Source organism: Haemaphysalis longicornis, unplaced genomic scaffold (genome assembly GCF_048455015.1).
Source record: "Haemaphysalis longicornis isolate Haplotype H1 unplaced genomic scaffold, Haemaphysalis longicornis Haplotype H1 scaffold_2, whole genome shotgun sequence".
Lineage (NCBI taxonomy): Eukaryota > Metazoa > Arthropoda > Arachnida > Ixodida > Ixodidae > Haemaphysalis > Haemaphysalis longicornis.
This window is the reverse complement of record NW_027526295.1, coordinates 254,112,167-254,140,142: the sequence shown is the minus strand read 5'-3', so window position 1 is coordinate 254,140,142 and position 27,976 is coordinate 254,112,167. Positions and strand designations below refer to the sequence as shown.

Below are 27,976 nucleotides of genomic sequence, written 5' to 3'. Positions count from 1 at the left end.
TCGAGTCACAGACAGACAGGCATACGGACAGACAAAAATTCCTGGATGTAAGTAGCCCAAGAAAGACTATCGTCTTTGAAAGACTTTACTGAAACCATAAAGGACTCCGGGTGATAGGCATGCTCGTTCAAGACCTCCTGCCGCGGCACTCTGGCCAGGCACTGCAGTTCACTCGGCCTCGGATGGACCGTTCCCTGACAGAACCAAGGGCTTGAAAAGGTATCCCGGCGCAGGCACGCGGAGGAATTTTAGACAAGTGTGGAAGAAAAAAGTGCTGTGTGTGGGCTAAATTTGTCGCTGCAGGTTGCTTATGGACCCGTGTCGAGAAAACGTCACTGTGTGTGTGTGTACGTGCGTTCGTGCGCGTGTGTGCGCGCCTGTGCATGTGTGTGTGTAACTGATGTCCCTCTTCAGCAGCTGCAAAAAGAGATATAAAGCCTCGAAGCAGGGACAGCATTCGCATCTAGCTTTAACGATGATCTGGTAGCCAAAAAATAACGTCATCACATTGCGGCTACACAAGCGTGCGTCCGTTAAGCAGGCTTCTTGAGAGGGCAGTTCTGTCAAATATATATATTTTAGCCGGGCAGACGTGCGTGCGTAGGAGTGTAGATCGTTCGCTCTCGCACGCACACGCACAACACATGCTCGTCATTTAGCAGATCTTAGGAAGGTTACCTTACAGCGCCTTCGTGGGGCATTGTTGAAAAAATACTTCAGCAAGGTCAATTCATGAAGACAGCAGCGCAGGGACGAGAAATTGGCGGCAAGTTTCTCTACGCTAACGGGATCTCTTGGCGTGCTTGTAACTAAAAAGTATGCCGGCGGAAATTTATGGCCACTTGACTGCGATTCCGGCATGCCGGTACACGCCGATGCCTAATTGACAGACATGATACTATTTCTCGATGGCCTCCTCCCAGCCTTATTGCGTTCGTCGTGACCTATACGAAAAGTCGGGACTATGCGTTAGGCACAAACTGCAGCTGCGATCGGTTTCGTTTCAGCTGCTTTAGCTTCGCATTCCGCCGTGGCGAAAAGCAAAAGTATCATAAAAAGAACAACGAAAGAGTCGGCAGAAAATTAAAGCCCCGGACTTTCTTTTTACTCCTCGAATCAGTTGGCAAAATGCTGCCTTTAAATTGCCAAGGTACGTCGGCCTGACTGGAAAGGCAATATGCGGATAACCTTTCACTAGCAACGTTGTCGAAGGTATGAAACCCGTCGAGAAACCATCGTCCGCTCACTCCACTTGTAGAATGACACAAGCGCAGGCGTTGGTGAACCGTAGAAGTGGACGAGAATGCTGTGGTAGTAGCGTCGACACCGATTCAATTACAAAACTGCGTCACATGAAGGTCAGTGCGGCGTTAGTCGTCTGAATGTGAGGACGCAGCGCTAGAAAATTGTACAGGTCTTCTGAAAATTGTCTACTAATGCATAAGAATTGTTACATCGCTTGTATTCGCTGCTAGCTTTCGCATAGCCAGGTGTGGCTACGAATTCGTCGTTTTAGTTCGCGTTAGGCAACGTTCGGCTATATTGGGTGGTCTTGCATTTGTGAACTCAAGTACATTTTTTCTCTTTTTTTCTTAGGAAGAATCAGCATTCACACTACTTTACGATTGAATTTCTTAGCGTCGCCATTTGGGTGTTTTTGTGCACATAAAAGGTAATAAATAGTTGAAACTTTCAACAATTTTCTTTCGTGTTTTGTTTCTGGGTATATTATTTTTCTCCTAATTGCGTTACAGCTGTGTATGAAAGTATACCTTCCTAATTTTGTTTTTCTTTCATTTATGTATTCTTTTCATTTTTATTTTCCTCGACAAACAAAGTACACTTAACTATTAATTTTCTCAGCTTCTTCAATCGAGTGTCTTTTCGTCGTTACAGGGTATTGCACTGTTGTTGGGCAATAGTACTCTGCAAACAATGTCACCATCACCAGCCTATGTACGCCCACTGCAGGGCAAAGGCTTCGCCCATTAATCTCCTATCACCTCGGTCCTGCGCTAACTGCGACCAATTTATCCCCGCAAACTTCTTGATCTCATCTGCCCGTCTAACTTTCTGCCGCCCCCTGCCACGCTTGCCTTCTCTAGGGATCCACTCTGTTACCCTTAATGACCAACGGTTATATTGCTTTCGCATTACATGCCCTACCCACGTCCATTTCTTCTTCTTAATTTCTACTAGTATGTCCTTAACACACGTTCGTTCCCTGACCCACTCCGCTCTCTTCTTGTCTCTCAATGTTACGCATTAACGTTATGCAAACAATGCATTGCGCACTAAAATGGAACGTGTTATAAGGACGCATACAACGGAACAAGCAAACAATAACGACTAAGAAAATAATAGACGGGGAAGGGGAGATGTGTTATAGTTCAAGCACTTTCGAGCGCAAGCATGTAAAGATCGGTTCTACTAAAAGCACTTTGCACAAAAAAATAGAGGCAATCGTGAGATAAAATGGTAGCAGTGAGATCTTTTCCCCCTAGCACACCTCAGTAATGAATAAGAACGCAAATAATACGGGTACTTTTTAACACAACTCTGTTACCATGCAATATAGTGTGCTTAGGGTACGAGTGTTCGTGTTTGCGAGTGGGCGAGCTGCAATCAACCTGCGTTAAAAAAATAAGTCTACATTGCCTCCGCGAGTGTATTTCCCGGCCAAATGGCTATTGTGTTTCGCGGGTCAATTTGTCTTTTTCAATATTCGCATCGCAACGGCCTCGCACTGCCGCGGTGCGCAATTTCGGCCGAACTTATCAACCCCTCCTCTACTTTCTCGCACTGTCGTTCCTGCGCTTGCACGAATTCCTTATTTTGCGATGCGGGTGAGAGGAAGCATCAACAACGCTGATATCCAGCCCTTCCTTTCCCAACCTTCCTAAACTTTCCATTCGAAAGCATTAAACGGTCCCTTCGAGCGATAAAACCGGCTTTGGCGTTGGCCTCCGCAACAACGAAATGGCTCATAGACTAGGCGAATTTTAAAGTGTTCCACAGCGCGAGCCGTTCCGTAGTACCCGCTTGAGTAAACTCAGAAGTAGCGAAAGATGGCCGCCGTGAGGGCTACCACAGCGAAGGCGAAGTAGGGAGTGAAAGAACGCAGCCAAGCAAGTGAACGCAGCGAAATTCCCCACTGTCGTCAACTTACCCAATCATGCCGGAGGGCACGAGCAGCTGCGCAACGCGCAGGGGACAGATCCAAGCCATTCGGAAGCAAAGGCTGAAGCGGATAGCGAAGCCAATCGCGTCAATCGGCAAGAGGACGGACACCCTCGAGAACCCCTTCGAGGACGCTTCATTGTTGTGCGAATGTCTGACGCGGGTGTCGGTCTGGCGGAGCAGTCGAGACGTGCATTTTCTTTTAAGAGGCGGAGGATTACTGGATTCCTGTTGCTGTGTATCTCTCTCGTTCTCACCCGAAAGTTTCTGTGCGCTAGCGGAACTGGGAAAGCAGATAGGCAAGCGTACAGGTTCCACCCCGCTGCGCGTTTTACTTCCGGCAGTCATCGGTCCAACCTCCGGCTACCGGCGGCTGGAAGGACCACGGTTGGAGTCGCCGGCATGGAGCTGCCGTGGGCACACTTGTGCTTGCTTCTAGCCGCATCCTGCACCCTGTGGCCCGCAACACGTGAGTCAGCCTGTGGGCTGCATGCTCGTGCAGTTTTGTATCGCGCCGAATATCTTTGCCTAAATTTATGTTAAACAAAAATGCAGTCTACACTCGTTCATTAACTATCCAAGGCAAAAATGTATCGCTCTCAGTGGCAAAGGTCTTTTTACGGACTAGACAGTGCAAGTGCGTTATGATGATGATAATTATGATGTCCTTGAAGGATTTCTATTTGAAATAGAGTGATAGAAAATGCCATGTAGCGCCATCATGTAACTGTACTCTGATGAAGGCAAGTCCCGTTGCCTCTACGTGAGTAAGTGAGTAAACCTTCTTTGTTATTGTTCGTGCTGTGTATCCGACTGTTTACTTATGCTATTTCTGCGCGCTTTGTGAGTTTTATCTCCCTCTCTCACTCCCTGTATATATATATATATATATATATATATATATATATATATATATATATATATATATATATATATATATATATATATATATATATATATATATGTGTTATTCGGCTGTTTCCGAGATACTTAATAGTGCCGAATGACGTGTGTTTCTCATGTCTTTTTTTATACAGTGATAAATAAGGGAAATTACAAGTCGAGAAAAATGCCGCCGTTTTTTTCCGGGAGCGGGAGTCGAACCCACATCTCCGCATACCGCATGCGGTGCACTGACCAATTATGCTATCCCGCAGCGGCTCCTCTCTCAACTTTACCGGGGGGTTTATATTTACAAGTGCTCTGAGGACGGTCATCTATAGCGCCGCTCCCCGACCACCGCGGGAGACGTAGAACGTCTTTTTCCCAGCGGCCGCCACGTAAGAAGTGGTCGGAGGTCGGGGTTAGCAATTAGCATATCCGAACTGCTGGAGCCAGAGTCCTCGTAATGCATGTAGCAGAACAGAAAGATGCGGGACGAGGGACTCGGTAAGGACACATATCAAGGTTGCAGTCGTCATTGCCAGTGCTATTCGGCTGCTTCCGAGACATTTAATAGTGCCGAATGACGTGTGTTTGTCGTCTCGGAAACAGCCGAATATGACAAAAACACGTCATTCATGGCTGCACAGTGCGAAAAATATTTGCCCAGTCATGCAAATCTCCTGCAAAGCCCTAGTGTAAAGCTCTTAGTGCAAAACCGGTCAGTTTCCATGATTACGCTGTGTACCCACAATGAGCGGTCAATTGTTTTTTGAGCTCAACAAACACAACCTCAGATTGGAGCCGTGGAATTTGCAGCCCTTTCCAGCGCGAAGCTCTCGTAGCGTTCCGTGACGCCCCTCGCCCTTTATAGAAGTGCCTTTCCCTCCTGATTCGCTCTGAAGCCTGCGAGGCGTTCGGACGCCAGTCACTGCTTGGTCAAATTGGAGCGGGGGTTGCTCACGCCCGGGAAGAACATGAAACAGCCAGAGCTCACTGACTATTTTGCATCTGAATAAGGTTTTGCTTCCTTGAATACATTGTGTTTTGATTCCTTGCAGTTGTGGCGCAATTAAAGCTCAAGTACTTTAGTTTTCTCGAGGGATTGCTTATATCAAAATACCGCTTATAACGAAATTTTTCGCCGTCCCACTAACTTTGTTACAACGAGGGAATACTATATATATATATATATATATATATATATATATATATATATATATATATATATATATATATATATATATATATATATATATATATATATATATATATATATATATATATATACTACATTTAAAGCAAACAACCGTTTTGTTTTTGCACGAACTTTGCACGAAGGCTGCATATTGTGGTCTAGTCTGCTTACCAACAAATGTGACGTTTAAACATTAAATGAATAAAAGTGATTTTCACTAATCGGAGGGCCCAGCTCCCGCCTTTTTGTGCTAACAGTTGGTACAACTGTACATGCTTATAGAGATACAAAACGTTTTCCTTTGGTGCCTAGTTTATGTGAGCGGTGCTGAATGTTCACCGACGAGTGCAGGTTCGTTCCAACATGTGTGCTACCTTAGGGCGGACAACAAATCGCTGCCTTTCGCGAAGGTGGACGTGGGACTGTGCAGCCACATCATACTTGGCTTCGCCGCCGTAGCCAGTGACGGCAGCCTCGACCTTGACCCGGCGGGCGGTTTGCAGCATCTGGCGAGCTTCGCGTTGCTCCGGAGGCGCAAGCCCGAGCTCAAGCTCATGCTCTCCGTGGGTGGAGGAGGAGGAAACAAGAACTTCAAGAAAATGGTCGCTGGGGCCAGCAGAACGCGGAGGTGACTTTTGAAGATTCCGATCCTTTCCTATAGCCTCCCATATTTATTACCGACTTTCCCAGGGGTACTATCATCGTAAGCATGCCGCCCCAATAATGCACTGCGTGCTACGGCAGTACGTACCCCGAAACCACATGTCAGAGGTTACATCTCAGCAGCACTATATTTGATTGCATGTGACGTCGACCTCAGCAACGAAGATGGGCTGTAAGGGCCGAGCGGCCTTCAAGCAGGTAAACGTAATGTTTCTCTTACGTAAACAGACAGACAGACAGACAGACAGACAGACAGACAGACAGACAGACAGACAGACAGACAGACAGACAGACAGACAGACAGACAGACAGACAGACAGACAGACAGACAGACAGACAGACAGACAAAGGTAAAGGGCTATAGAATAAAATAAAAGCCCAACCCGCACCACATACGTATCGCGGGGAGACAGACAGACAGACAGACAGACATGGACGAACCGGTGCAGCTCAAACATAGCCAAATTCTTCTCGGGGCAAGCAGTCTGTGATGAAACGGAGTGTGGCGTAATGCTGGTGCTCCACTTCCTACCTTTCTGGGGCCCAGGTTCATATTCTCGGCAGTTTCAGCGCTTCGAGCAGCTCGCCTGGACGGACTCGACCTAGACTGGGAGTTTCCCAAGCTCCTGGACGCCGTACCTTTTGTCCATCTGCTCAAGGTGCTTATCAATCTTTTTAGTGCCATTATTGACTGATTTAAGCTAGCAAACCACCGCAGCGCTGAGTAAGTAGGTCAGAAACGACGTGCTCAGCCGTACGCCGGCTGGATGGCAATCGCAACGAAACATCGGCTCCAGTAATTTGCACACAATCTCCGACCGTCACCCGTTTTCTTTCTCACTGCGGTTTGAAAGCCGAAAATAAACTACGGCATCGCCTTATTAAGGTGAAAGCCTTAAGCTGCTCGTTGTGCGAAAAAGCGTTGTCGTTCGGTCGTTGCCGTTGTATATAGTAGTAGTTGTACCGTCAAGAAAATTACCGCCGCTATAAATTAACAAACATATGTGGGATCCCACGCGATTTGAACCTGGGTCTGTATAGCAGCCCAATACCCTACCAACTGCGTTATCTCCGTTTTTTTTTTCTTTATTAGACTGTGCGATCTCTGCCAACGTAGAACAAACGTTGTTGCTGTAGTTCTTGTTCCTTTATTTGTGGCACACACCGCCTAGGGGGAATAGCTTTGATGGGCTCATGTGCACGCTTCGCAACACTATGAATAATAATCATAAAGGTTGTCGAATAGTGTGTCCCGCGTGACACCTGAGCTTGATGGCACGTGAATAGAACAGCCACTCAGAACTTTGATTCTAGGGAAGCTGTGGCGTTTGCTAATCTGCTTGCTGGCGTAATTCGACCCGTAAGACGACGAAACGAGACCGGAGAAAGAGACGCATACACGGTGTAGTAGAAAAGAAGCCTTTCGAAGTAATTCGCGCCAAACGACAAAGAAACTAAAGCGAAGAAAGAGATCAATTACGATGTATAGTTTTATTAAGTATCGCCAGGCTTTCTCCTTCAAACCACGTAAAGAGACTGAAGTCCCCAACGAATTTTTTACGCCTTTTCATCATAATTATTTACCTTGACGCGGACCACATTATTATGACCATGGACGTATATAGGTTCCTCGACAGTGACGCACGGACCGTGAGGTAGCTGTTCGCGTCGAGGAAACTGGGATCCGGACAAAATGGTCCCGGGCAAAATGGTTCCGAACAATTTGGTCCCGGACAATATGGTACTGGTCATAACGATCCCAAGTGGAAACCCGGACACCATGGTCCCTAGTCAGCTTGATGCGTGCAAGGCATTTTGGTGCAAATTATCGCGGTTCATCAATCCGCCCACATTAGTTGGCAACTGACGGCATGTTTTCTTGTATTTATTATTATTATTTTTATGCTAGCCGCACTAGCCGGGATACGGCCCGTTCGTCACTTCGCGTTTTGGCATAGATCCGTTGGTGCGAAGGGGCAGTGAAGAAATATCCAGCAATAGAGAGAAGCGGGAAGTGAGGCAGGTGAGATTGCCGAAGAGGTTGGGATATCACACGGTAAACATCTTCAAAGAGGGGTGAGAGAGAATACCTCTGCCCTCCCCCCCCCCTGTTTGGGCCGGCTGATTTCTCTCTTGGTCAAATGAAAATGCCGACTTTTCTTTAGCATGAAAACTGTTTGTGTTCCATAAAAAAAGAGATCGTTTTCAAGCAAAGCTTTAACAACATAGTCGAGCCATGTTTCGCCGTCACCAGCAATTTGACCTTCATTTGACCGCAGCTACGCTTAGCCTTGGCAACACATGACACGTGACTCGCCGCGCCGAGCTCCTCCGCTGCCGCGTGCGCTAGCCGCCGGTTTGGCACATGCGTATCCGCTGCTGGGTCGCCACCTGAACACGTGACTTGCCGCTCGCTCGGCTAAGAGGAGCACCCGCGCTCGCCTAGTCAGTACGAGCTTGACCATGGATGAGAACGAGGGCGGGCCGTCTGCTCTGAGCGTTGTGCGGGAGTGGGAGGCTTTGAGGTCACGTGTGGCTAAGGATTCGTGTGTATACTCAAGCCTAATCCCAGTCATGCCTAGCCACTGACCTAGGCACAGCCGTCAAACCTGGCTTAACGATGAGTGTATACTTAAGCATAATAATTACAGCTTAATCAAAGGCTAACCAAATGAAACCAGCACTTAACAAGGCTAAACCAAGCTTTCGCCTTGCATAACCAGGGTTAGCTGAGCTAACCCGCAGCCATTTTTCGTGCCTGATTTTACTCGATTTTAACTTCGAGTTAGTGACCACAAACCGAGCCGGCGCTATGCTCCTGCGCAGCGCATATTCCCGCACATGTATCATAGTTAACATATAAACGCTGCATTCAGCCTGCAGGTAATGGAAAATTTGCAAGACAAAAGTAACAATTTGGATTAGTAAACATTTTTGAAGTGAAATAAGGAGCCATTCTGCGTTGATTAATGAGAAATGTTCACACTAATTAAAAAGCCTGCAGTAGCAGTTATTAATACAACGTATTTTCAGCAGCAATAGTATATGCCAGCACAGTGTAACCCAATATGAAAGAAGTCGACTTGCGGCTTATTGTACCTCATTGATGGCTGTAAGTCTGACTTCTGAAAAGAAATAAATAAAAATAAATAGAAAATAAACAACGATATTTGTTTAAGCGCCCATATGACGAGGTTTCCTATGTGACGTACTGCCCTTTTACGAATGATCGTATGTGACCAAATGACCCACTACAAATCAGCCCATGACAAAAGCCATGTGACGAACAGCCATACACCGGCATGAATGCATTCAGTATGTGTGTACATGATAAATGCCTTTTCATTTTGGTGCAGCTTCATTTAACTCATTAAAACTCCGAAAATGGGACCATTTAGACCATGGGACACGTTCGAAAGATTGACTTGGAACCATTTTGTCCGGGTTTCCACTTGGGATTATATTGTACAGAACCATTTGTCCGGCACCATTTTGTCCGGGACCAAATTGTCTGGGACAATTTAGTCCGGGACAATTTTGTCCTACACCCGAGAAAACTACGTCGTGATACGTTCAGGAAGAGGGCTGAACTTTCTAGTCGCAATATCGGTGTTTTCTATGAAACTTTTTTTCTTGGCGATCAACGGAGCGTTTGTGGCTGCTTATTCGCTTTTCGATACTACGGCGGGCGTCAGATACGGCCGTAAGTTTCAGGCGTAATTTTGTGGCGTACGTGTGTAAGTACGCATGCACGAACCGATTTTCGCTGAAGGTATAGCATACATTGCATTATATGAAAAAATATTTATTAATCTTCACAGAACGCCTCCAACGTTTTCTCACAGCAAAGGCCTATCGTGGTCTTTTGATATGGCGATAGATTTTTAAGATTCATATCGCAGTAGCATTTCCCAGTGCCGAATAGCGCGCGTTTTATTTTTTTATTATGCATAGCAACTGCCAATGATGGCTGCTTTCTGCCACTAAAACGATGGGAGACCGATTTACATAATGTGTTTGCTTGTATGCAGACACTGAAGCGCCACCAATTGATAACCGTAATTTTAAAATTCTGCATGTATCAAGTGTACCGTTCTCTGCATGTCACTAGCGGCTGCCCATTCGGGCAAAGTTATCTGTCCCTTTAAACGAGCGCTTGATACAGCCTTGTCAGTGACGTTGAGCAACGTTTAGTGCTGTGTAATACGACTATGTACCTATATTCGCGTCTTGCGTTTCCCTGCAAATGTTAGCGCGTCGTTTTGTGATAATAAGGAGAGAGAGAGAGAGAGAGAGAGAGAGAGAGAGAGAGAGAGAGAGAGAGAGAGAGAGAGAGAGAGAGAGAGAGAGAGAGAGAGAGAGAGAGAGAGAGAGAGAGAGAGAGAGAGAGAGAGAGAGAGAGAGAGAGAGAGAGAGAGAGAGAGAGAGACTCTTTATTACAGAGAAAGCAGAGAGGTTTGCCAGCATGAATTCGCCGACATTCTTCGGGGAAGGGGGGAGAAGGAAACGAAGGAAGTAGATGGAAGAAGAAGAGTAGGAGACAACAAGAAAAGATTAAAAAGAAAAGAATAAAAATAAAAAAAATGAATAGAGCCCTGTTTAAGGGCGCTGAGTAAAAACTTGACTGTACACGCTAGGGAGATGGCTACAATGTTGTAGCGACGCCAATGTCCTTGCGCTGGGAGGATGGTGAGTGGAATGGCCCAAGCATCAAGCTTAGTGTTAATGGTCCAGGTTGGAGACTTTGAATTCTTTGCTGTAAACGGCCCCTTGATTCAGCATAAGCAGAGCACTCTAGTAATATATGTTCGACGGTTTCGGGGGAGCCACAGTTGTCACAGTATGGGTTGGAAGTCTGGCCTATACGATAAAGGAACGAATTTGTAAACGCTGCATTAAGGCGCAGTCGATGGTACAGTGTCTCCAGTCGGCGAGGTAGTCGTTCCGGCAGCCTCATTCTCATGTACGGGTCTATGTAATATAGAAAGGCCTGATGAAACTCCGAAAGGGACCATAAGCGGTTTCTTTCAGCCAAAACTACTGCCTTAGTCATGGCTGAGGCATCATATTTCGTGAAAAAAATCATCCTTGGCGTTCTCAATTCTAGGCCCCTGCGGGCAGCCTCATCAGCTTTCTGGTTTCCCAATATGCCATAGTGGCCTGGGAGCCACTGTAGTGTCACACGATGTCCAGAGACGAATGCGAGATGGTGGAGATACTTCACTTCTCGCTGGGCATGTTCATGAAGGCTGAAGCAGCTAGCACGTTGCAGGGTCTGAAGAGCTGCCTCCGAATCGCAAAAAATGGTCCACTGTGTTGACGGCTGGCGAAGAATGTATTGGATGGCTTCTTTTATCCCATGAAGCTCAGCCGACGTGGACGAAGTCGGTCGCTCAAGCCGGTATGATAGGGCTTTCCCAGCTGATAGAATAAAAATTCCTGATGAACTGCACTCAGATGTTGCCGACCCATCAGTAAAAATGTGAGTCGCTGCACTGTAAAATTTGTTATTATCCCCTACTTCAGGTGATAATAAGATTGAAACAAATGACCATATTGCTCTCAAGCACCACTTGCGTCCTTTCTCAATCCCAGAGGGAGTTAATAAGCAGTATCTTGGCCCGAAGGCACATCTTTGGTCAACGACAGTGCAGCTTGTCTTAGAGACCACAAGTCTTAACAGTCGTTCCTGGTATGCCCAATGCAGATGGCCTTCTTGGAGTTTAAAGGAAACAAACGTTGGCCCCTGATCCTGTCGGTGGCGGTGCCTGCGCAGAGCCTCCTCGTGGTCGGAAAGTACAAAGTGAAGCGCATGGCCAAGTAAGTGATTTGAAGAGAGGAAAGCGGTTCGTTTGTCTCGCAGAATAGGAACTGCGGAAAACGGGCCCTAGGACAAACCGTATTTTGTATTTATCGCAGCTCAGGTTTCTGCAAACAAGAGTCTTTTACGTTCATTTGTAATTAAGCCCGAGAGTCTATTTACGTCTTACACCACGATGATGGAGCTAATTCTTCCGATCACCATGTAGGTAAACAACGCACTCACAGCGCCTTCATTACCCTCCCGGCTTATGTAGAATTAAAACGAGTGGCGAAATGTGCGGCGGGTAGTCCGGATGGCGCCTGCAGGCTCAGTATTTCCCTCGAGTTGTAGGAGAGGGTATGATGTGCGTTGTGTGCGTGGTTGTATGTGCACGCGTGCATGGCTGTGTGCCGTGCGACGGTTCGCACGGCTCAGTACACGCGTGAACATATTACGGGGCCGGTAACACTTTAAAAATTTACAGCCATTTTACTTCGTGAGGGTGGATGGTAAGTGAAGCTGTATAAAATACACATCCCACACATGGTTAGTGAATGCACACGTATTTGGTTTTTTCATCATTCCATAATGGCAGTTACTGTGACTTTGTGAAAGGGCTAGAATACTATCCTAGCAGACAAACGTGGGACCGACCATTTTACTTTAATATATAAATGTCAATGTTCTGAATGAAGACAGCTTCCAGAAGGTATATGACTTAACGAAACTTGTTGAGCTAGTTGGTTCATGCTTACTGAAAAGAATAAAATTGGCGCTAAAAAAATGAAGACGATGTAGACACAGAGAACACGTGTGTTTTCTTTGTGTCTACTTCGATTTTCTACCTCGATTCTACATCGACTTTGTGTCTACTTCGAGCTATCGATTTTATTCTTTCAAGAAGGTGCCTGCTGTGCAGACTCGGCTGGGTTCATTTCGGGTGCGTGCGCTGGTAGATCGCCTTCGAAGACCTGCCCATCTGCGACGTTGGCCGCGCCGCCTGCAGCCCAGATCGTGAGCTGGCGGGACGAAGATTCCGGGCTGTTATAAGCGGCCGGGCTGATACGGGGAAGTTTGAGCAGATTCCAACAGTTTGTGAACCTTTACCGCACCAATCTTGATATGGGGTGGTTCAGCACATATTTACGATCAGGGGCGCCAAAAAAAGAAGGTAGCAAGCTTTGGGTAGTAAAAAAAAAAAAAATTACACGTCTCCACGCCGGGAACAATGCCGAGGGTGCGAAGCACTGGGACGCAAGTTGTGTATTGCCTGTGTGATGAGCGTTATCGTGCGTGCGTGCTGATGCACGCTTAGTTTTAAATGATTTCGAGGTGCACTAAATGCACTCTAAATGACAAGCGCCACACGAAAGACATTTCGCGTTCCAGTACTTCGCACCCTCGGCATCGCTCACGGCGTGGAGATGTGTGATTGTATTGGCCCGAATTGGGCTGAATTGACACGAATTATCACGCATTAAATGCATTAATGAATGGACAAACGTGTGGGCCGTGTATATATACAGTGTTTTATTGACGGTATTCGTGGTACGTTGTGACGAGTTCCGGGTTGCGTTTCCCCTTCACGATCACTGCCTTGTGATCGGTGAAGTGCAGAGACAGTGGTTCTTCGAGCGCGGCTAGATTGCAGTTGGCAAAGACGAGGTCTATGCATGTTCCCCTGATAGTCCTCGGTTGAATCCGGAACACGCTTATATACGCATTGCACCGCAGCGCCCTCTCGTGTAGATCGCTGTAGTCACTGTAGTTTCAACTGTAATTGCAACTGCTCTTTTTCCGCGAATTATCGTTGACACTTCATGGCTTTTGCTTTGTTTTTGCGTTTTGTACCCTTTGAAATTCACGCCCTTTGGTACTGCAGTTTGCGGCGCTCTCCCAAAATGTCGCGCGAATGGTACTACGCATGCAGTGTACCATATGCACAAGACTGCAGGAAAACTGCTACCTTTAGTTTTCTCGCTGGTGGGGACGGTGCAATGACATTGACATTCGGCCATTTTTTTTTTTCTTCTTTTATATGTATTTTGTTAACTTTTCTTCGGCTTGCACATTTCGGTGTCCGCCCGATACAAAGGGTTTCTGACCAAAACGATCATCATCATCATCATCATCAGCTAGAGTTCCTCTATATAGCTCCCGCAGGGAGCTATATAGAGGAACTCTAACTGATCTCTAAGCAACTCTAACTACAGTGTGCGCCGCTCTCGATAGATAGCTTACAATGCCGTGCGCACGGGCAACTCTAGACAACGGCACGGACATTACGAGGTCCTAAAGTGCTTCGCACTTAAAAAAAAGCCGAAAGCACGAAGGGGCCGAACATCACTTCGCCGTCTTCTCCTTCACTCTGAACTAAATAACCAGTAAATGAAACTCGGAGTAACAACGAAGTCATCATCGCGGCCTGTGTCATATAAATGTTTTTGGGAAAGTTTCCAGAAAACGAAAGTTGCAACATTTTTGTGCTGAGCATTCGCGACAAAGTTGTCTTTGCCGCAAGGCGTTTCGCGCATAAAAAAGAATTCTCGGGTCCCGTGACATACAAAGCTTCGCTTTAAAAGTACATAGGCGTAAACAGATATATTAGCAAGATTATTGCAGGAAGAATTTTCCCTTTTATGCCTGGTTATCGATGCAACACACTTGCTTTTTTAGCTCTGGTTTGCATTTGTAAGCAATCAGCTTATGATTAGACATGTGCGCTTGTGCCCATTTATTCCACTGTGCCAAAAAAATATGCACAGAACAGGCGCGACGTGTGCGCAATACCCATTGGGGTTCCCCATTTATGGAAGCAGATTACCTTCCAGAGACATGGCAGTTGTGTTGTACTTAACATAAACGTCACACCTAACTTCCCTAGCTTTTCTTTTATTGTGCACTGCAGTGAACTTCCATAACTGCAGTTTCTTTGCACACAATCTGCAGCTCGCCGTTACATTGTCTGCACCGTGTGGCGTTAGTACATCAATTATCCAGACCCACTTCGTAAAATATCTTCAAGCGTGTCACGTTCTTAAGTGAGTCAATTTATGCTGCTATGTACAATATGCACAGGTACGTGGATTTCGTGAACCTGATGGCGTACGACTTGAACATCTACACGTGGTACACACCGCGGCTTCACCACAATAGCCCGCTGTTTCCCAGAGCAACCGACGGTCCATACTTCAATACGCTCAACGTGGTACGCCCCCAACCTTTTAAATCCTTGTTTTTACATGATTTCATTTTTATCTCTGTTTTGTTTTGTTCGTATTTGGCGCCATTTCTTTAAATGTAAACCTGAAAGATGCGCGCAATCTTTGAATGCGCTGAAATGTCTGCTACGTGTGTCTTGTCCTTTCTCCTGCGGGCTGTTATTCTTGCAGTTGTCATATACCTGCGGGCGTTCAGATATGGCAGGTTCTTCGTATGGTTGCCCTCATAATGCATTTTATAAGCTTTCAGGCGAACACTCATGAGTATGTATAGTAATTTGTGCAACCATTGCGTATTCCGGGTCAGTTTTTAGTTCCGGGGAAGAAACTTGGTGACTTAAGAAAAGAAGAAGACATCCTTATTTAGAGACCCAATGAGTGAGTTCCTTTTGGGGGACTTAGTAAATATTTCGAAAGAAAACCTGGGCAGGCCGCCGAGCCATGTGAATAGGAAGGATTAGAGTCACGCTTAGAAATAAGAAATGCGTGTGTTAGATTAACGCGCAAAGTTGGGTGCTAGGCATGCTAGCTAATTTTAGAGAAAGGAGGGGTTAGGCTGGGCATCTGATGCGGAGGACTGACAACCAAGAGACGGCACCGTCATTTGTCAAGCGTAATTGCTTAGAGGAATTCTTTCGGCGCACTCTGCATGTATTATTCTTACTGTTGGCAGCATTACGTCCTATTTTTGCAGTATCTGTTTTTATCTCCGAGTATAATTGTACAACATACTTCTGCTCTGTAAGTGCGCATTTCCCGCGGCTCAGTGAAGACGTTTTGAAGGCTGACTTCTTTCTTTGTTTATTTTGAAACAAAGTCCCGTTGTGACTAACCTTTGGAGGTCCAATTGCGTCCCGTGTTTTTCTGTTGTTTGTTAACTGGAACCCCGCTGATACGTCCCCCGGTCTTACGACGGATCACCGCGGTCCCGGCAAACTACGCATAGAAACAATGCATTAAAAACCTCGATGATATGATGCTCGGGTGCACGCGGTCCGCTTAATACGACGAAACCTGGCGCGGATAAACCGGCGCTTTTCTCACATTTTACACCGCTTCGACGCCTCGTCCTGACCTTCTTTATTCTTAGGGTCCCCGTTTGACGCTGCTTGATGCGCAAAGGTCTTCAGGCGGGCCAGACCATTTGCTGAACAGGCGCAAGCAAGCAGGTGGGTACCCGTTAGCGAAAGCTAACCTGCGACGGCCCCACGCGGCAGCATTACGCCAAAACGACAACCGCGGGAAGTCGAAAGTTCAGGTGGCAGGCGGACCGTGAATTTAAAGCTCCCGTCGAGCCGCTGACGAACGGAAGAACACATACGGTGCTACCACACGGCGGTGACCGAGCAGCTGCTTTCCCCGCCCGCTCGATCCAAGTTTCTTCATTTCACGACGCTCTCTCTCCTATATCTCTGCTCTGTGCTTATCAATGTCTTTAAAAGCGGTGTTGTCACTCGCTTAGTATTTTTGCTAGTGTGCCTCAATACACGTGCGTCCGCCGCAAGAGTGGAGACACGTATACATTGGCACCGCCATTTTGGGTCGCCCGCTGGCCGCCGCAGCAAATCACTGTAGCAAGACCGCGCCATAGTTTTTGCCGCAACACGGTTTACTAGCGAAGTTTGAATCATCTTATCTATTTCGCACTCCTGGGTATTGTGGGAAACGAAACCTGCTATGTGTCGAGCACTTTTACCCAATTGCGACGGCACGGGACCGTTCGAAGGGTGTCTCCACCATGTACTTGCAATGCCGTTTTTTCATCCCCCCCTTCTACTATCATTCGTTTCGCTTGGCCTTGGCAGTTCCACACTCCACTTTTCCTCTCTTAATTTGCTCTACCACGTCGGTCTTATCTCGCGCACGCCAGGCGCGGGGCTGGCGGGTTATAAATAGCGCCTGACGGCACGGGTGTCGCGTAGCGCACAGCGCTTGGCTGGCGGGCCAGCCGGACTCCAGGGAGGGGAGGGGGGCACAACATAGACGTTTTTTAATTTGGGATTTCAGCTAAATGTTCGCGAATCACAGGACAACACGCATAGCATAATAGTGTACATAAGTTCTTGGCCCACCTGTCGCGTGAGAACTTGCACGAGGCCGGCATTTCCCCGCACCCCGGTCGTACGACACCCCGGTCATACGACGCTTTCTCGCGGTCCCTAGAAAGTGGTATTATCGGGGTTCCACTGTATTTCATTGTCTGTTCTACTACCCCCTCCTGCCCTAAGAACTTGTACCAATGGTGGTAGTACGAAGAATGTAAATTCAGTCATTGTGAGCCTTTCCCTAAAGTATACCAAATTTCGGTAAGCGGGCTTATCGGTAACAAAAACGGTACACCTTGAGGAAACATTAATACGCTGTATAATATTCATCATCATCATCCCTGTCAATTTTTAAAGGCTCACCCCCACGCAGAAAAATACTGCATCCGCCCCGGGGTAGCCTTGACTTTTCTTGGAGACAAATACATCCACGTCCGGGTAGTGGTGATTGCGGTTGCACTGGAATATTACGATAGCATGCGGCGTTTCGGTCGATGTCATTATCCTCACCCCAGCATCACTCGGCACGAAGCCACTATCCTCCGAAGGCTACAAATGGACTCATACACCACCGTACCCTCCTCAACAAAATCTACTCTACCCAAGACTACATGACCTGTACCTATCGTTCATTCCCTGGCACCTTATACCACCTGGTATGACAGTGCCAACAATCCCCGTCTTTATCACTCATCGCCAACCCTGTGAGCAGTGGATTGTCCAGCTGACCAGCTCAGACCTTGCGGCGCAACAAGAAGTTGTTGCTAGAGACCGGGCACCCAACCAGGACTAAGCACACCCTCCACAGGGCTGCTGCTCCTGCCATCTTGCAGCTAATGCTCATTTTTAAAAATGTTAACTCTTTGTCCTCCTCTTCTGGCGCAGACTTTAATGTAGACGTCGACCTATATATATGTCGCAGCTTCGCAGGCAACGCTTTGCTCACTCTCATAGCTGCTCCGAATGAGCCGGTTGTCCACAGTGGGTAAACCCTTTGATTTGCAAGCAGTACAGTTAAACCTGTTTATAGCGAACTGCAATATGCACCGCGATTAGTTCGATATATCCAATAGTTCGATATATCCGAACCCGCCTATAACAAGCTTATTGTTACGAGTTCGCAATCCGCAGGAGCCCCCCGCCCCCTCCCCAACTCCGCCATCCGCGTATGCAGAAACGAACAGAGTACAGTAGCCATTACCATACCAAAATAATCCATTTATTGCAAGTAATAAAGCTCCTTTCCGCCTTAACTGCCCACGTTGCAAAAAAACGGGGATTTTTGTTTCCAATTTCGTTAAGGCGGCTTCAACTAGCATAGCATTCTCTACACGAAACATTGTTTGCACCAGTTCGAGTCCCGTCCTCAAAAATCTAAGAAGCATTGGCGGAGCACATCGACTGCCGAAAGCGCTTTATTATAAGCGTCGGACGGATTTCACTCGCGACATCATCGGGAACGTTGGCGAGCTCTTCCCATCGTTCACCGATGCTGCTGTCTTGGTCCGGACTCGCTGACTAGACGGGTTCGGTCACGAGTCCCGCGCATCGGAAACAGTTACGGAAACTATTGGGTGTCATGTCGCTCCGTGCGAGGCGCAATGTCTCAGTCGCGGCTCTTGGTCCGTGGTCGCGGCCAATCCACATCTCAATCGCCGCTCGAGATCATGCATTTCGGGGGCCATTCTAGGCGCCCAGAGTTCGATATATCCGATGTGAACTTCGTTATAAGGGATGTGTTTCCCATGTATCTCCGTAACTGAATTATTTTTGTTCGATATATAGCATAATTCGCTCTATCCGGGTTCGTTATAGCCGGGTTTGGCTGTAGTGTATGCGGTGGCTCTACGATCGTGTGACATCAATTACAGACTATACTGTCTCTTCCCTGAAAACCAGTAGTTCTTGTGTGTCCATCCACCCTCAGAATCACCAAAACATCACACCGCCAGAAATACAAAATAAAATTGCGGCAGCTTCTTACTAGTGACACGAAGACTGGGCAAATATCGAAGCTGGTGGCCCCATCTAGCTTATTCTTGGTTCGGCTAAGTTTATGCGTGGTTTATGCGTGCTATAAGTTTATGCGTGCTTTGAAACTCGGTCAAGTTTTCTGCGTGGTGTCCTCGTTAGCCCCTCAAAGAGCAATGAACACTCGGTCATTAAAGTACGTGCAATGTACGCGAGCTTGTAACTCCGGACCTTCTGCAACTCGGTGGCGTTTCACTGCAGCTTCACACCGGCGCGATATTCGGGATTGGACTGAAGTCGTCGCATGCGTTCTCGAGTAACGGTGCGGCGGCTTTCGCGCCGTGCTTCCTCTTTTTCGGGGATGGCGCTATTCTGTCTCGACCCATCTCTCCTTTGGTCGGAGACCCGGCTGTTGCACCTGACACGGATTTCCGAACTTGCCGCTGAAATTTCTCCATGACTGGTAAGCCCCGATTGTTTTGCCCCGCAGGCTTTCACATCTCTCCCAAAGAGGACAACGTTACCACGCGCTAGAACCAGCGGCAACCCGCTTCGCGAACTCGGCCTCTCAGCGCGACCTCTTCTGTGCTTCTCACTTCAGGCGCGAATGCACGTGAACTGGCGAGAAGAAGAGCACGCGAGAGGTGACGCCCCGAACGCTCGGCAGAGTGTCCTCGAAGGTCGAGCGGCGCCGGTACGAGCGATAACGTGCCCGCGTCGGCGCAGCGACGTCTAGACGAGGCTTGGCTCCGCCCACGCAGTTGCGCGAAAGTCGTGCCGGGAGCATGGCGCCAGTAGAGTTCTTAACAGGAGAGCTGTTTATGCCGATACAAATCCGTCCGGCGGAGACAGAAAACCCCGAGTGCACGTGAGTACCTACGTCGCGGCGGCCGCATAAAGAAGGGCGGGACGCTGCTTTCCATGCAGTGGTTCAAGTTGAAGGCCCCGCAAGTGCCACGCCCAGAAATGGGCCAAGGGAGTCAACATTTTTGAAACGGGTACAACTCAGAATTCCGCCCCAGATGTATCTTCGATGCGTAAAACACCAACTTGACTTCTAATTTCTGAATTGGGCCTCGACTCACATCAGTTGGGCTTCTCACGCTGGTCCCAGAATCATCCCTTGACTACGTGATGTTGTGTAGTGGCCTTTTGAAATAAAAAAGAAGGGCTACCGAGTGTTGTTTGTCCAATTACCATTTAATGCGTAAAATTCCTCGACCTGTCTCCTATAACCCACAGGCGTCGAGCGCAAAGCTATGGGCGAAGCTCGGCATGCCCAAGTCCAAGATCATGGTTGGAATCCCGACCTACGGACTGTCCTGGGTGCTCACCCATCCCGACCGGTGGAAGGTCGGCTCTCGCGCAGCCGGGCGCGCCCAATATGGCGGCGGCTTTGTCAGCTACGCTGAGGTACGTATACCAGTGGTTTGCCTAACTAGGACGCTGTTCACACTATTTGTGAGCTGTGTGCTCTGAAGCAAGCACTTATTTAGTTTTATTTATTATATACTGTAGCCATCTGTTGGCAGCCAAGGCAGGAGTAGTCGTACAGCGAAACAGGTAACCGAACAAGGCAGCACAAAGTTTCCTGAGTAGAAACAAACAAGCATAAAAAATAGCGCGTAACACACCCGACAACAAGCACTCTTGGTTAGGTACATTCCGACTGCCAAGAAAATACACACAAGTTGAACTGCACACAATGTTTACCCAGCGGGAGGCGATAACGGTGGTCGGAGTCTTGCGGGACCTGTTCGTTGAACGTACGTATTGATAGCCGAAAAGAATGATTCCTGGGTCACAATTTCAGTGACAGTTTGTGGCAGATTTCGGTGCCCGAGAATTTTTTTATAGTGTAACCTACAGTACACTACCTCGGGCAGTCTTCGCGGGGTGACCAGTTTTAACCTTGAGAGATAGAGGTCAAACCACACCCACTTCCGCAAGCGCCCGGATTGGAGGAGCGCCCGATGGCGGGGAGGTATAGGCGAGGAGGGAACGGAGAAGCGCGTGGGACATGTGCCGCCACCTGGCGGAGGAGGGCGAGGACGCCGTCGCAGCGATAAGGGCGCGCGACGAAGGAAGGCGAGGTCCGCGCAGAGCCGTGTGCGATGGAGTAGGACGAACATCCAGCTGTGGTCGCTCGTACAGCGGCGACGCTTATACCCTAGTTACACGGGCACAGTTAACCACGGTTAAGCAAACCGCGGTTAGACAAAACCGCAGTTTGCTGCGTTACACGACAGACGAAACTGCGGTGACCTCGCTAACTATGGTTAACGCAAACTTAGCTTGACCACCTCAGTTCGGTCAGGGTAACCGCAGTTTCCGTAGCCGCAGTGTTCAAAATCGCACAAGTCAGTTCGGACGCAGGTGGCGGCGCGCATGAGCGCAGGCAAAAAAAAAAAAAAAAAAAACAGCGTTCGGAGGAGACGAAGGTGACGAAGGCCCTCAAAGTTGCCCTCAAGAGGCGCTTGCGTTCTTTGCGTCGCTCTCAGTCAGCCCAACTTCCCGTGAGCAGCGGCTCGTTTCCCGATTCACCCGATCAACTATATACGATAAAAGCCGTGCTACATTTGTAAATTCCGCACGTCGTTCGCCAAAAAAAAAAATGGATGAAGCACGCAATCATGAAGCATTTTCAGCACTCGGAAGCAATCTGCGCGCACGTTGGCCGTGCCTGCAAACACGCCGGTGCGCCTGTCTGCACGGCACTGGAAGCGGCTCGAACCGGCCCAGACCACGGCAGCAACAGCTTGTCGCCGCCGCCGCTCTTCGAAATAAATCTGATCACGAAAAAGAACTTCCTCTTGTGGGAAAGTGGATATTAGTAAGGTGAAAAATTGTGCTATGTATTGTAATTCGCAGTTGTAGAGATAGCGGCGCTCAAAAATCCACCGCGATGCTAAGCCTAAAGTTCCCAACACCGAGCCGGACTTCCTCATGTGAGAAAGTGGATGTTAGTAAGGTGAAAAATTGTGCTATGTATTGTAATTCGCAGTTGTAGAGATAGCTGCGGTCAAAAATACACCGCGATGCTAAGCCTAAAGTTCCCAACACCGAGCCGACCCGAGAAAACCAAGACGGTTGCGAGCTGTTGGGGAAGCCCCTCGCTCGCCGCGCGCGAGTGCGTCGTGTTTGGTTCTGAAGCAACTATCTTAACAATGTTTTGTTATGTCTACACTGCTTCTCTTCTTTTTTATTGCGAGGTTAAAAGTTTGTTAGTTGATTTTTGTTACGCTCACAACCAAGTGACCGCTATTGACACACTTGGTATTTCGCGTGTACAGCCAAAACCGCAGATTGCGATAACCGCGGTTAAAGTTTATTAGGCAGTTTTAGCATATCGTTACCATGTTTGCGTTACCGTTTATCGTGTTACCGGAAGCCTGAGTTTCTGTTTACCGCTGAAAACGGTAGGGCACGTTTTAGCGCACCGTTTGCGGTTTGCGTATTCCGGCCGCCGAGGTGCAGGTAGCGCCATCTGATGAATTAGTCTCAAAGCAAATCACTCATAATTTTCTTGCTCATATAGTTTAAAGTAACTTGAATATTTCACTTTTGAGGTAAAGCATTCACGCTAACTGTACAGTCAAACCCGGCTATAACGAACCCGGATAGAGCGAATTATGCTATATATCGAACAAAAATAATTCAGTTACGGAAATACATGGGAAACATATTCCTTATAACGAAGTTCACATCCGATATATCGAACTCTGGGCGCCTAGAATGGCCGCCGAAATGCACGATTTCGAGCGGCGATTGAGATGTGGATTGGCCGCGACCACGGAGCAAGAGCCGCGCCTGAGACATTGCGCCTCGCACGGAGCGACGTGACGCCCAATACTTTCCGTAACTGTTTCCGATGCGCGGGACTCGGGATGAAACCCGCCCAGTCAGCGAGTCCGGACCAAGACAGCAGCATCGGTGAACGGTGGGAGAGCTCGCCCATGTTCCCGATGACGTCGCGAGTGAAATCCGTCCGACGCTTATAATAAAGCGCTTTCGGCAGTCGATGTGCTCCGCCAATGCTTCTTAGATTTTTGAGGACGCGGAATCGAACTGGTGCAAACAATGTTTCGTGCAAACAATGTTTCGTGTATAGCCGCCAAAACGAAAGTGAAAACAAAAATCACCATTTTTTTTGTTCAACGTGGGCAGTTAAGGCAGAAAGTAGCTTTATTACTTGCAATAAATGGTTTATTTTGGTATGGTTATGGCTACTGTACTGTGTTCGTTTGTGCATACGTGGATGGCGGAGTTCGGGAGGGCGCGGGGGCTCCCGCGGATTGCGAATTCGTAACAATGAGCTCGTTATAGGCGGGTTTGGATATATCGAACTATTGGATATATCGAACTAATCGCGGTGCATATTGCAGTTCGCTATACACGGGTTTGACTGTAGTTGTTTTGAGAATAGTGTAGCCATCATCGGTAGAGCTTTAAAAAGAAAATGAGTTGGTGGCACCATCTACTGAGGAGAGTTAGAATCAAGGTAAAATATAATTTGCCCCCGCGCTAATTATTTAGGCAAGAAATGAGTGAAATATGTCGTAGCAATTACTCAGTAACCTACACTACCTTGCCTAGCACAAGTTTGGAGGCCTAAAAGCACTTTGGGAGCTCAGAAACCTATCTGAACTATTTGAGGCGGGCAAGGCTTAGAACCAGTAGGGACGGCCATTTTGCTCACCCATCCGAGAAAAATGGTCGATTGTCGCTTTCCTAAGCATTATTTAGCAAGAAACACGTAATAAACAGCATCAAGTAAGATTACTTTATTCGGCCGTACTAAGCATAAAGCGCCGACCGCACTGCATTTGCTGTAATCAATACGCGAAGGTAAACTTCGTCTGCTCAGGAAGCTCGCTGGCGACGGTAAAGCCTGTGCCGGTAAGTTACCTATCACGGTAACTCTCGCGCATGCGCAGTCGACTTCCGCAAACCCGGTAAACGGTAACGCAAACGCGGTAACGATGTGCTAAAACTGCCTATTAACCACAGTTAAACGTAACTGCGGTTACTTCTTCCGTGTAACTACGGTATTAAACAACGCCGTGAGGTGAAAAGAGGAAACACGCTACTGTTGCGTCCAGCTTGGCTATACCTTCAAGTCTTACGCGTTATATAGTGCGAGCTTCCTTCATTTTTTTTTTTTGCCCTTTCCTGTGTGTATGTTTCAAAAATAAACTGTTTGTTAGGTACTTGAATACCTGGCGAGTGGTGCAAAGCGCGAGTACGACCCTGAAGCCATGGTCCCTTTCCTGCACAAGGACAAACTCTGGATAAGCTACGACGACGAGTACAGTGTGCGGCTCAAGGTTAGTTTGCCTCTTGTCTGCATGCTGACTTTTCACCCAAAGCGTTTATTTGACTTAGGCCATTCAGAATGCGCACTAGAGTTGCCAATCGGTTACACAGCTCTCTGGAGCTGCAAGTGGGAGCCGAGGCGCGCAGCGGGAAAAGGGGGGGAAGGAGGAGGGGGACGCAAATGTGTCTTCGTGTAATTGTTTTAGAGTGTCACACTCACAATCGTTTCAAAAGGATTCTTTAAAAAGTGGGGCAACTTTCTTCTTCATTCATCTATTTATTTTTTTTAGTGTTCTTAGTGTCTTACTCTGGTTTCGTCACAAATTGCCCCCAAGAAAAGTCGGACTGACAAAAATAAACGTGCAGTACAGTTATCTGCCTCGAGGCTGTAAGATGAATTCGGAAACGTCGTCAGCGTTGCTAAGGGGCTAGTTGAACTTCTGGGGGTGGAAGACCAGAGGTCCACGCTCGGATCTCTGGTCTTTCTGCCGTAATAAAAGTTTTTCAATCAGTCTGGTGGTGGAGCTGGACGAGGGGGCGGGGGCGTATGTGCCAGCCCGAAACTAGGCCTAAAGTTACGCTTTGAGGTTTAACGGGGTCAAATGAATCGCGTACAATGGGTTCGGCGTTGCTTGGCTGTCCGTTAAGCTTAACGTTAGGGCTGACAAACGTTAAACCTAAATATAGGACTAACGAGTTCGATTGGGTGGACCTGTACATATTGTACCCAAGAGCAACGCGCATTATTAAATTTCAACTTTGTTCAGTGGGAACATTTTAAACAAGTGTAATTCATCCCGACGTTCTATTTCTCCAACAGTACAAACAGGCGCTTCTGGCACGTTGCTGAGCATCAATAAATACTGTAATGGGCTGCGCACTGCGCTTAAACCAACCTAAAACTGTATAAGGTCGAAACCCAATCGTTCCAAATGGGACCGGACACCGGAGACTGTACGTCGAAACCATATAGGTAGAACGACTAGTCGGTTTTAGCATTTTGTCGAGAGAATGTCACTAGCGCTGAAAGCGAACCAGTAGATGGCGGTGCTTGCAGGAGGTGGCAGGGTAGTACCGTTCAGGAAACAGGAGGTTACAATCTCAGTTTGTAGCCCGAATTTGGTTATTGGTATATTTCATATGGTTAATCAAGTGTACCCGCTCTCCACACGCATATGCATCCCGGGTTAGCTGGAAAATTTTGCACGCAATTTTCGTAACCCATACACGGTGTTTAAGCATACTCTAAAGATTTATAGAAATTTATTGACGGCTTTACAGTTTTTTGCTCAGCGTCCCTGGCATTCGATTGGAGCCCTAGTAGAGAATCACTGTGAAACGGTCTGGTTGGTGACTTTCGGGAGCAAAAGCCTGAAGCAAAAGTCGGGAGCAAAACTCCAGGGGCATTCGAAGGGCAGTGCATCGCCACCACACGAGTTTGGCCCCCCCAGAACTGCACGCTTGCCCACCTGCACGTCATAACTGTACATCTGTTTGTTTTCCCGGCCAAGCCGAAGCGCGCTCAGTTCGCAGAAAAAAACTAACGGTTCCAGACGTGGAATCTAGACTTTCGCTCCCGACTGTACCTTGGGTCATAAGGAAAAAATAATTGATGAAGGGCGAACAGTGAGGGTACATTTACATGCGAATGACTGAAAGCCAAGCGATATATTTCCAGAATGACCATGTTCTCGTGACAAGAAAACACATTACCTTTTAAGTAAACAAAAAGTGGCAGGGAGGAAGAGAGAACGGGAGAATCACTGCGGCGCCAGAAAAGTATACCGTGGACTTAATTAAAGGGCGCTGTTCAGCAAGATTTGTTGACGGGATAGTTGGTCTGATATTTGAAAAGCCATGAGGATTGCGCAGAAGGATGACACATAGGGAAGGCAACAGGACGAGCGCAACTAACAACTGCGTTGCGTGCAAGAACTGTTGTGTAAAGGTCTCTAGAATCTCACAGGACCTTTGACAACCTTGCACTGTCCAAACAATAGCATTGCTGCAACTATAGACGACGCTGCTTGTTCATAACCAGGTAGTACAGGGCGCAGTATATGTACAGTAATGCGCAGGCTGCAAAAAATTCAATGTACAAGCTTACGTCCCGATCGAGACTGAAACTTTTTATGCAGGAAAACTAGAGAAGACGTTTTTCTTTCTTACTGCCTTATAATATTTTATCCCATTTAAAGGTAAAGCCCATTCTTTGAAGTCTTTGTGGTCGAGAAGGCTTAGGATTGGCCCACAAAATTTTGACAAAGGGTGTACGGTATATGTCCACGCTAAAAAGCCTTTCTCCAGCCCCACCAACCTTGCTGGACAGTATCAGCCAATCTGGACAGTGCTGGACAGTATCAGCCAAGGTTACTTCGACGATCTAGACAACTTTTTCCGCCGCTGTATAGCTTACGCTCAGAGTCATTTTCTTTCAAGTTAAGGTCACATCCGAAAGTTGTGGTTGACACGCTTTCTTCGTCGCTGAAAGTTCATTTTACTGGCGCAGGCGTTGTGGACCTTGCGGAACGGCTACGGAGGCACCATGACCTTCAGCCTCAACGCCGATGACTGGGCCGGAAGTCAGAGCCGTGTTACTTTCCCCCTGCAAAGGGCCATTGCGCAGGTCGGCTCTGCGAAGAAACCAGACAAGTATGCGATGAAGCCGGGCAGGTCCGCTACGAAGCCGAACTCCCTGTGATACTGGTACAGCCTTTTCGAGGCAGCAATTGAACCACGCCCCCTGTGATAGGCTGTGTGTGGCCATGACCATCGAACTCTAAACATTACTGCCACAACGATTTTTGAAGCGAGCGCCCAACGTATTTGCGCCATAACGCCCTGTGCCTAGCCGACATTTACACAAAATTGGCCCATAAAAGGCCACGAAGACAACCGATGTCCACGCTTTATTCGAAAGAACTGCCTTTTGTAACTCGCTCAACTCTGTTCCTGCCCTGAAAGGCGTCGTTTTCACACAGAAAAAAGACATCACGAATATTGATGACCTTTCACATTCCCTACTGCACGTCAGCTGTGACGTCATTGGGGAGGTACCCAAAATAAATAAATCACTTATCTCCATACTAGCATTCAAGGAGTTGCCATCAAACGAAACCAAAGTTGCCACTATAATTGCACAAGCCTGTTTTCATGCGATGACATTTATCGACGGCTACCAATTGCACGTCACAGTACAATGTGACAAAGGGACTGGTGATCAACGCTTATTCACGCGTTTTTCTTGCTGTTTAGATTAAAAAGACCCTGCAACACTTCTTCAAATTTTTTGAAATCCTAAACGCTTGTAGAACGTAGTCGCCCAACACACCCAGTACTTAGATTAAGGGGGCCGCAAAGTACCTCAGCCAAAAATTACTGCTCTATGCCCACCACAGAACTTGGAAACTCGCTCAAAAGATTTTTCTCTCTTTCCAGGTCTTGACGTTCTTCTACGGCCCGAATTACGTAACTAAGGCCATGTAGCGGCTGTTGGCCGGTTTGCCTTCAGCTGCAGCATTGAACGCTTTTCGATAGCAGCTTTTAGAATAAAACCACGAAAACAAAGCAGAAACGGAAGGCGTATCTGGTGCGACGAACAAATCACGCAGTGCCGCTCTGTGCTGGCAATAACTGTAGCTTTCGCAATGCTTCCAGACGCGAAGGAAAGAGTGAAAGCGTTTATCAAAAGTGTTGC

General features: G+C 47.6%; 1 protein-coding gene across 1 annotated transcript; it reads left to right on the top strand.

Moving 5' to 3' along the window:
- LOC144167747 (chitotriosidase-1-like) lies at nucleotides 1-27,371 on the top strand. Its single transcript, XM_077696930.1, has 9 exons — nucleotides 1-219; nucleotides 3,525-3,649; nucleotides 5,612-5,888; nucleotides 6,471-6,582; nucleotides 11,631-11,743; nucleotides 14,805-14,934; nucleotides 20,206-20,376; nucleotides 24,171-24,290; nucleotides 26,789-27,371. Exons 2-9 carry the CDS (start codon nucleotides 3,583-3,585, stop codon nucleotides 26,978-26,980), a joined length of 1,182 nt encoding a protein of 393 aa, XP_077553056.1. The 5' UTR covers nucleotides 1-219; nucleotides 3,525-3,582; the 3' UTR covers nucleotides 26,981-27,371.
- The last annotated feature ends 605 nt before the right edge of the window (nucleotides 27,372-27,976 follow it).

What these genes read in the sequence shown, in the direction of transcription:
- LOC144167747 (XM_077696930.1), top strand. Translation starts at nt 3,583, where the DNA reads ATGGAGCTGCCGTGGGCACACTTGTGCTTGCTTCTAGCCGCATCCTGC. An exon ending in CACCCTGTGGCCCGCAACAC is followed by an intron (nt 3,650 to 5,611) that starts GTGAGTCAGCCT and finishes CGACGAGTGCAG; the next exon opens with GTTCGTTCCAACATGTGTGC. An exon ending in AAAGTGAAGCGCATGGCCAA is followed by an intron (nt 11,744 to 14,804) that starts GTAAGTGATTTG and finishes CAATATGCACAG; the next exon opens with GTACGTGGATTTCGTGAACC.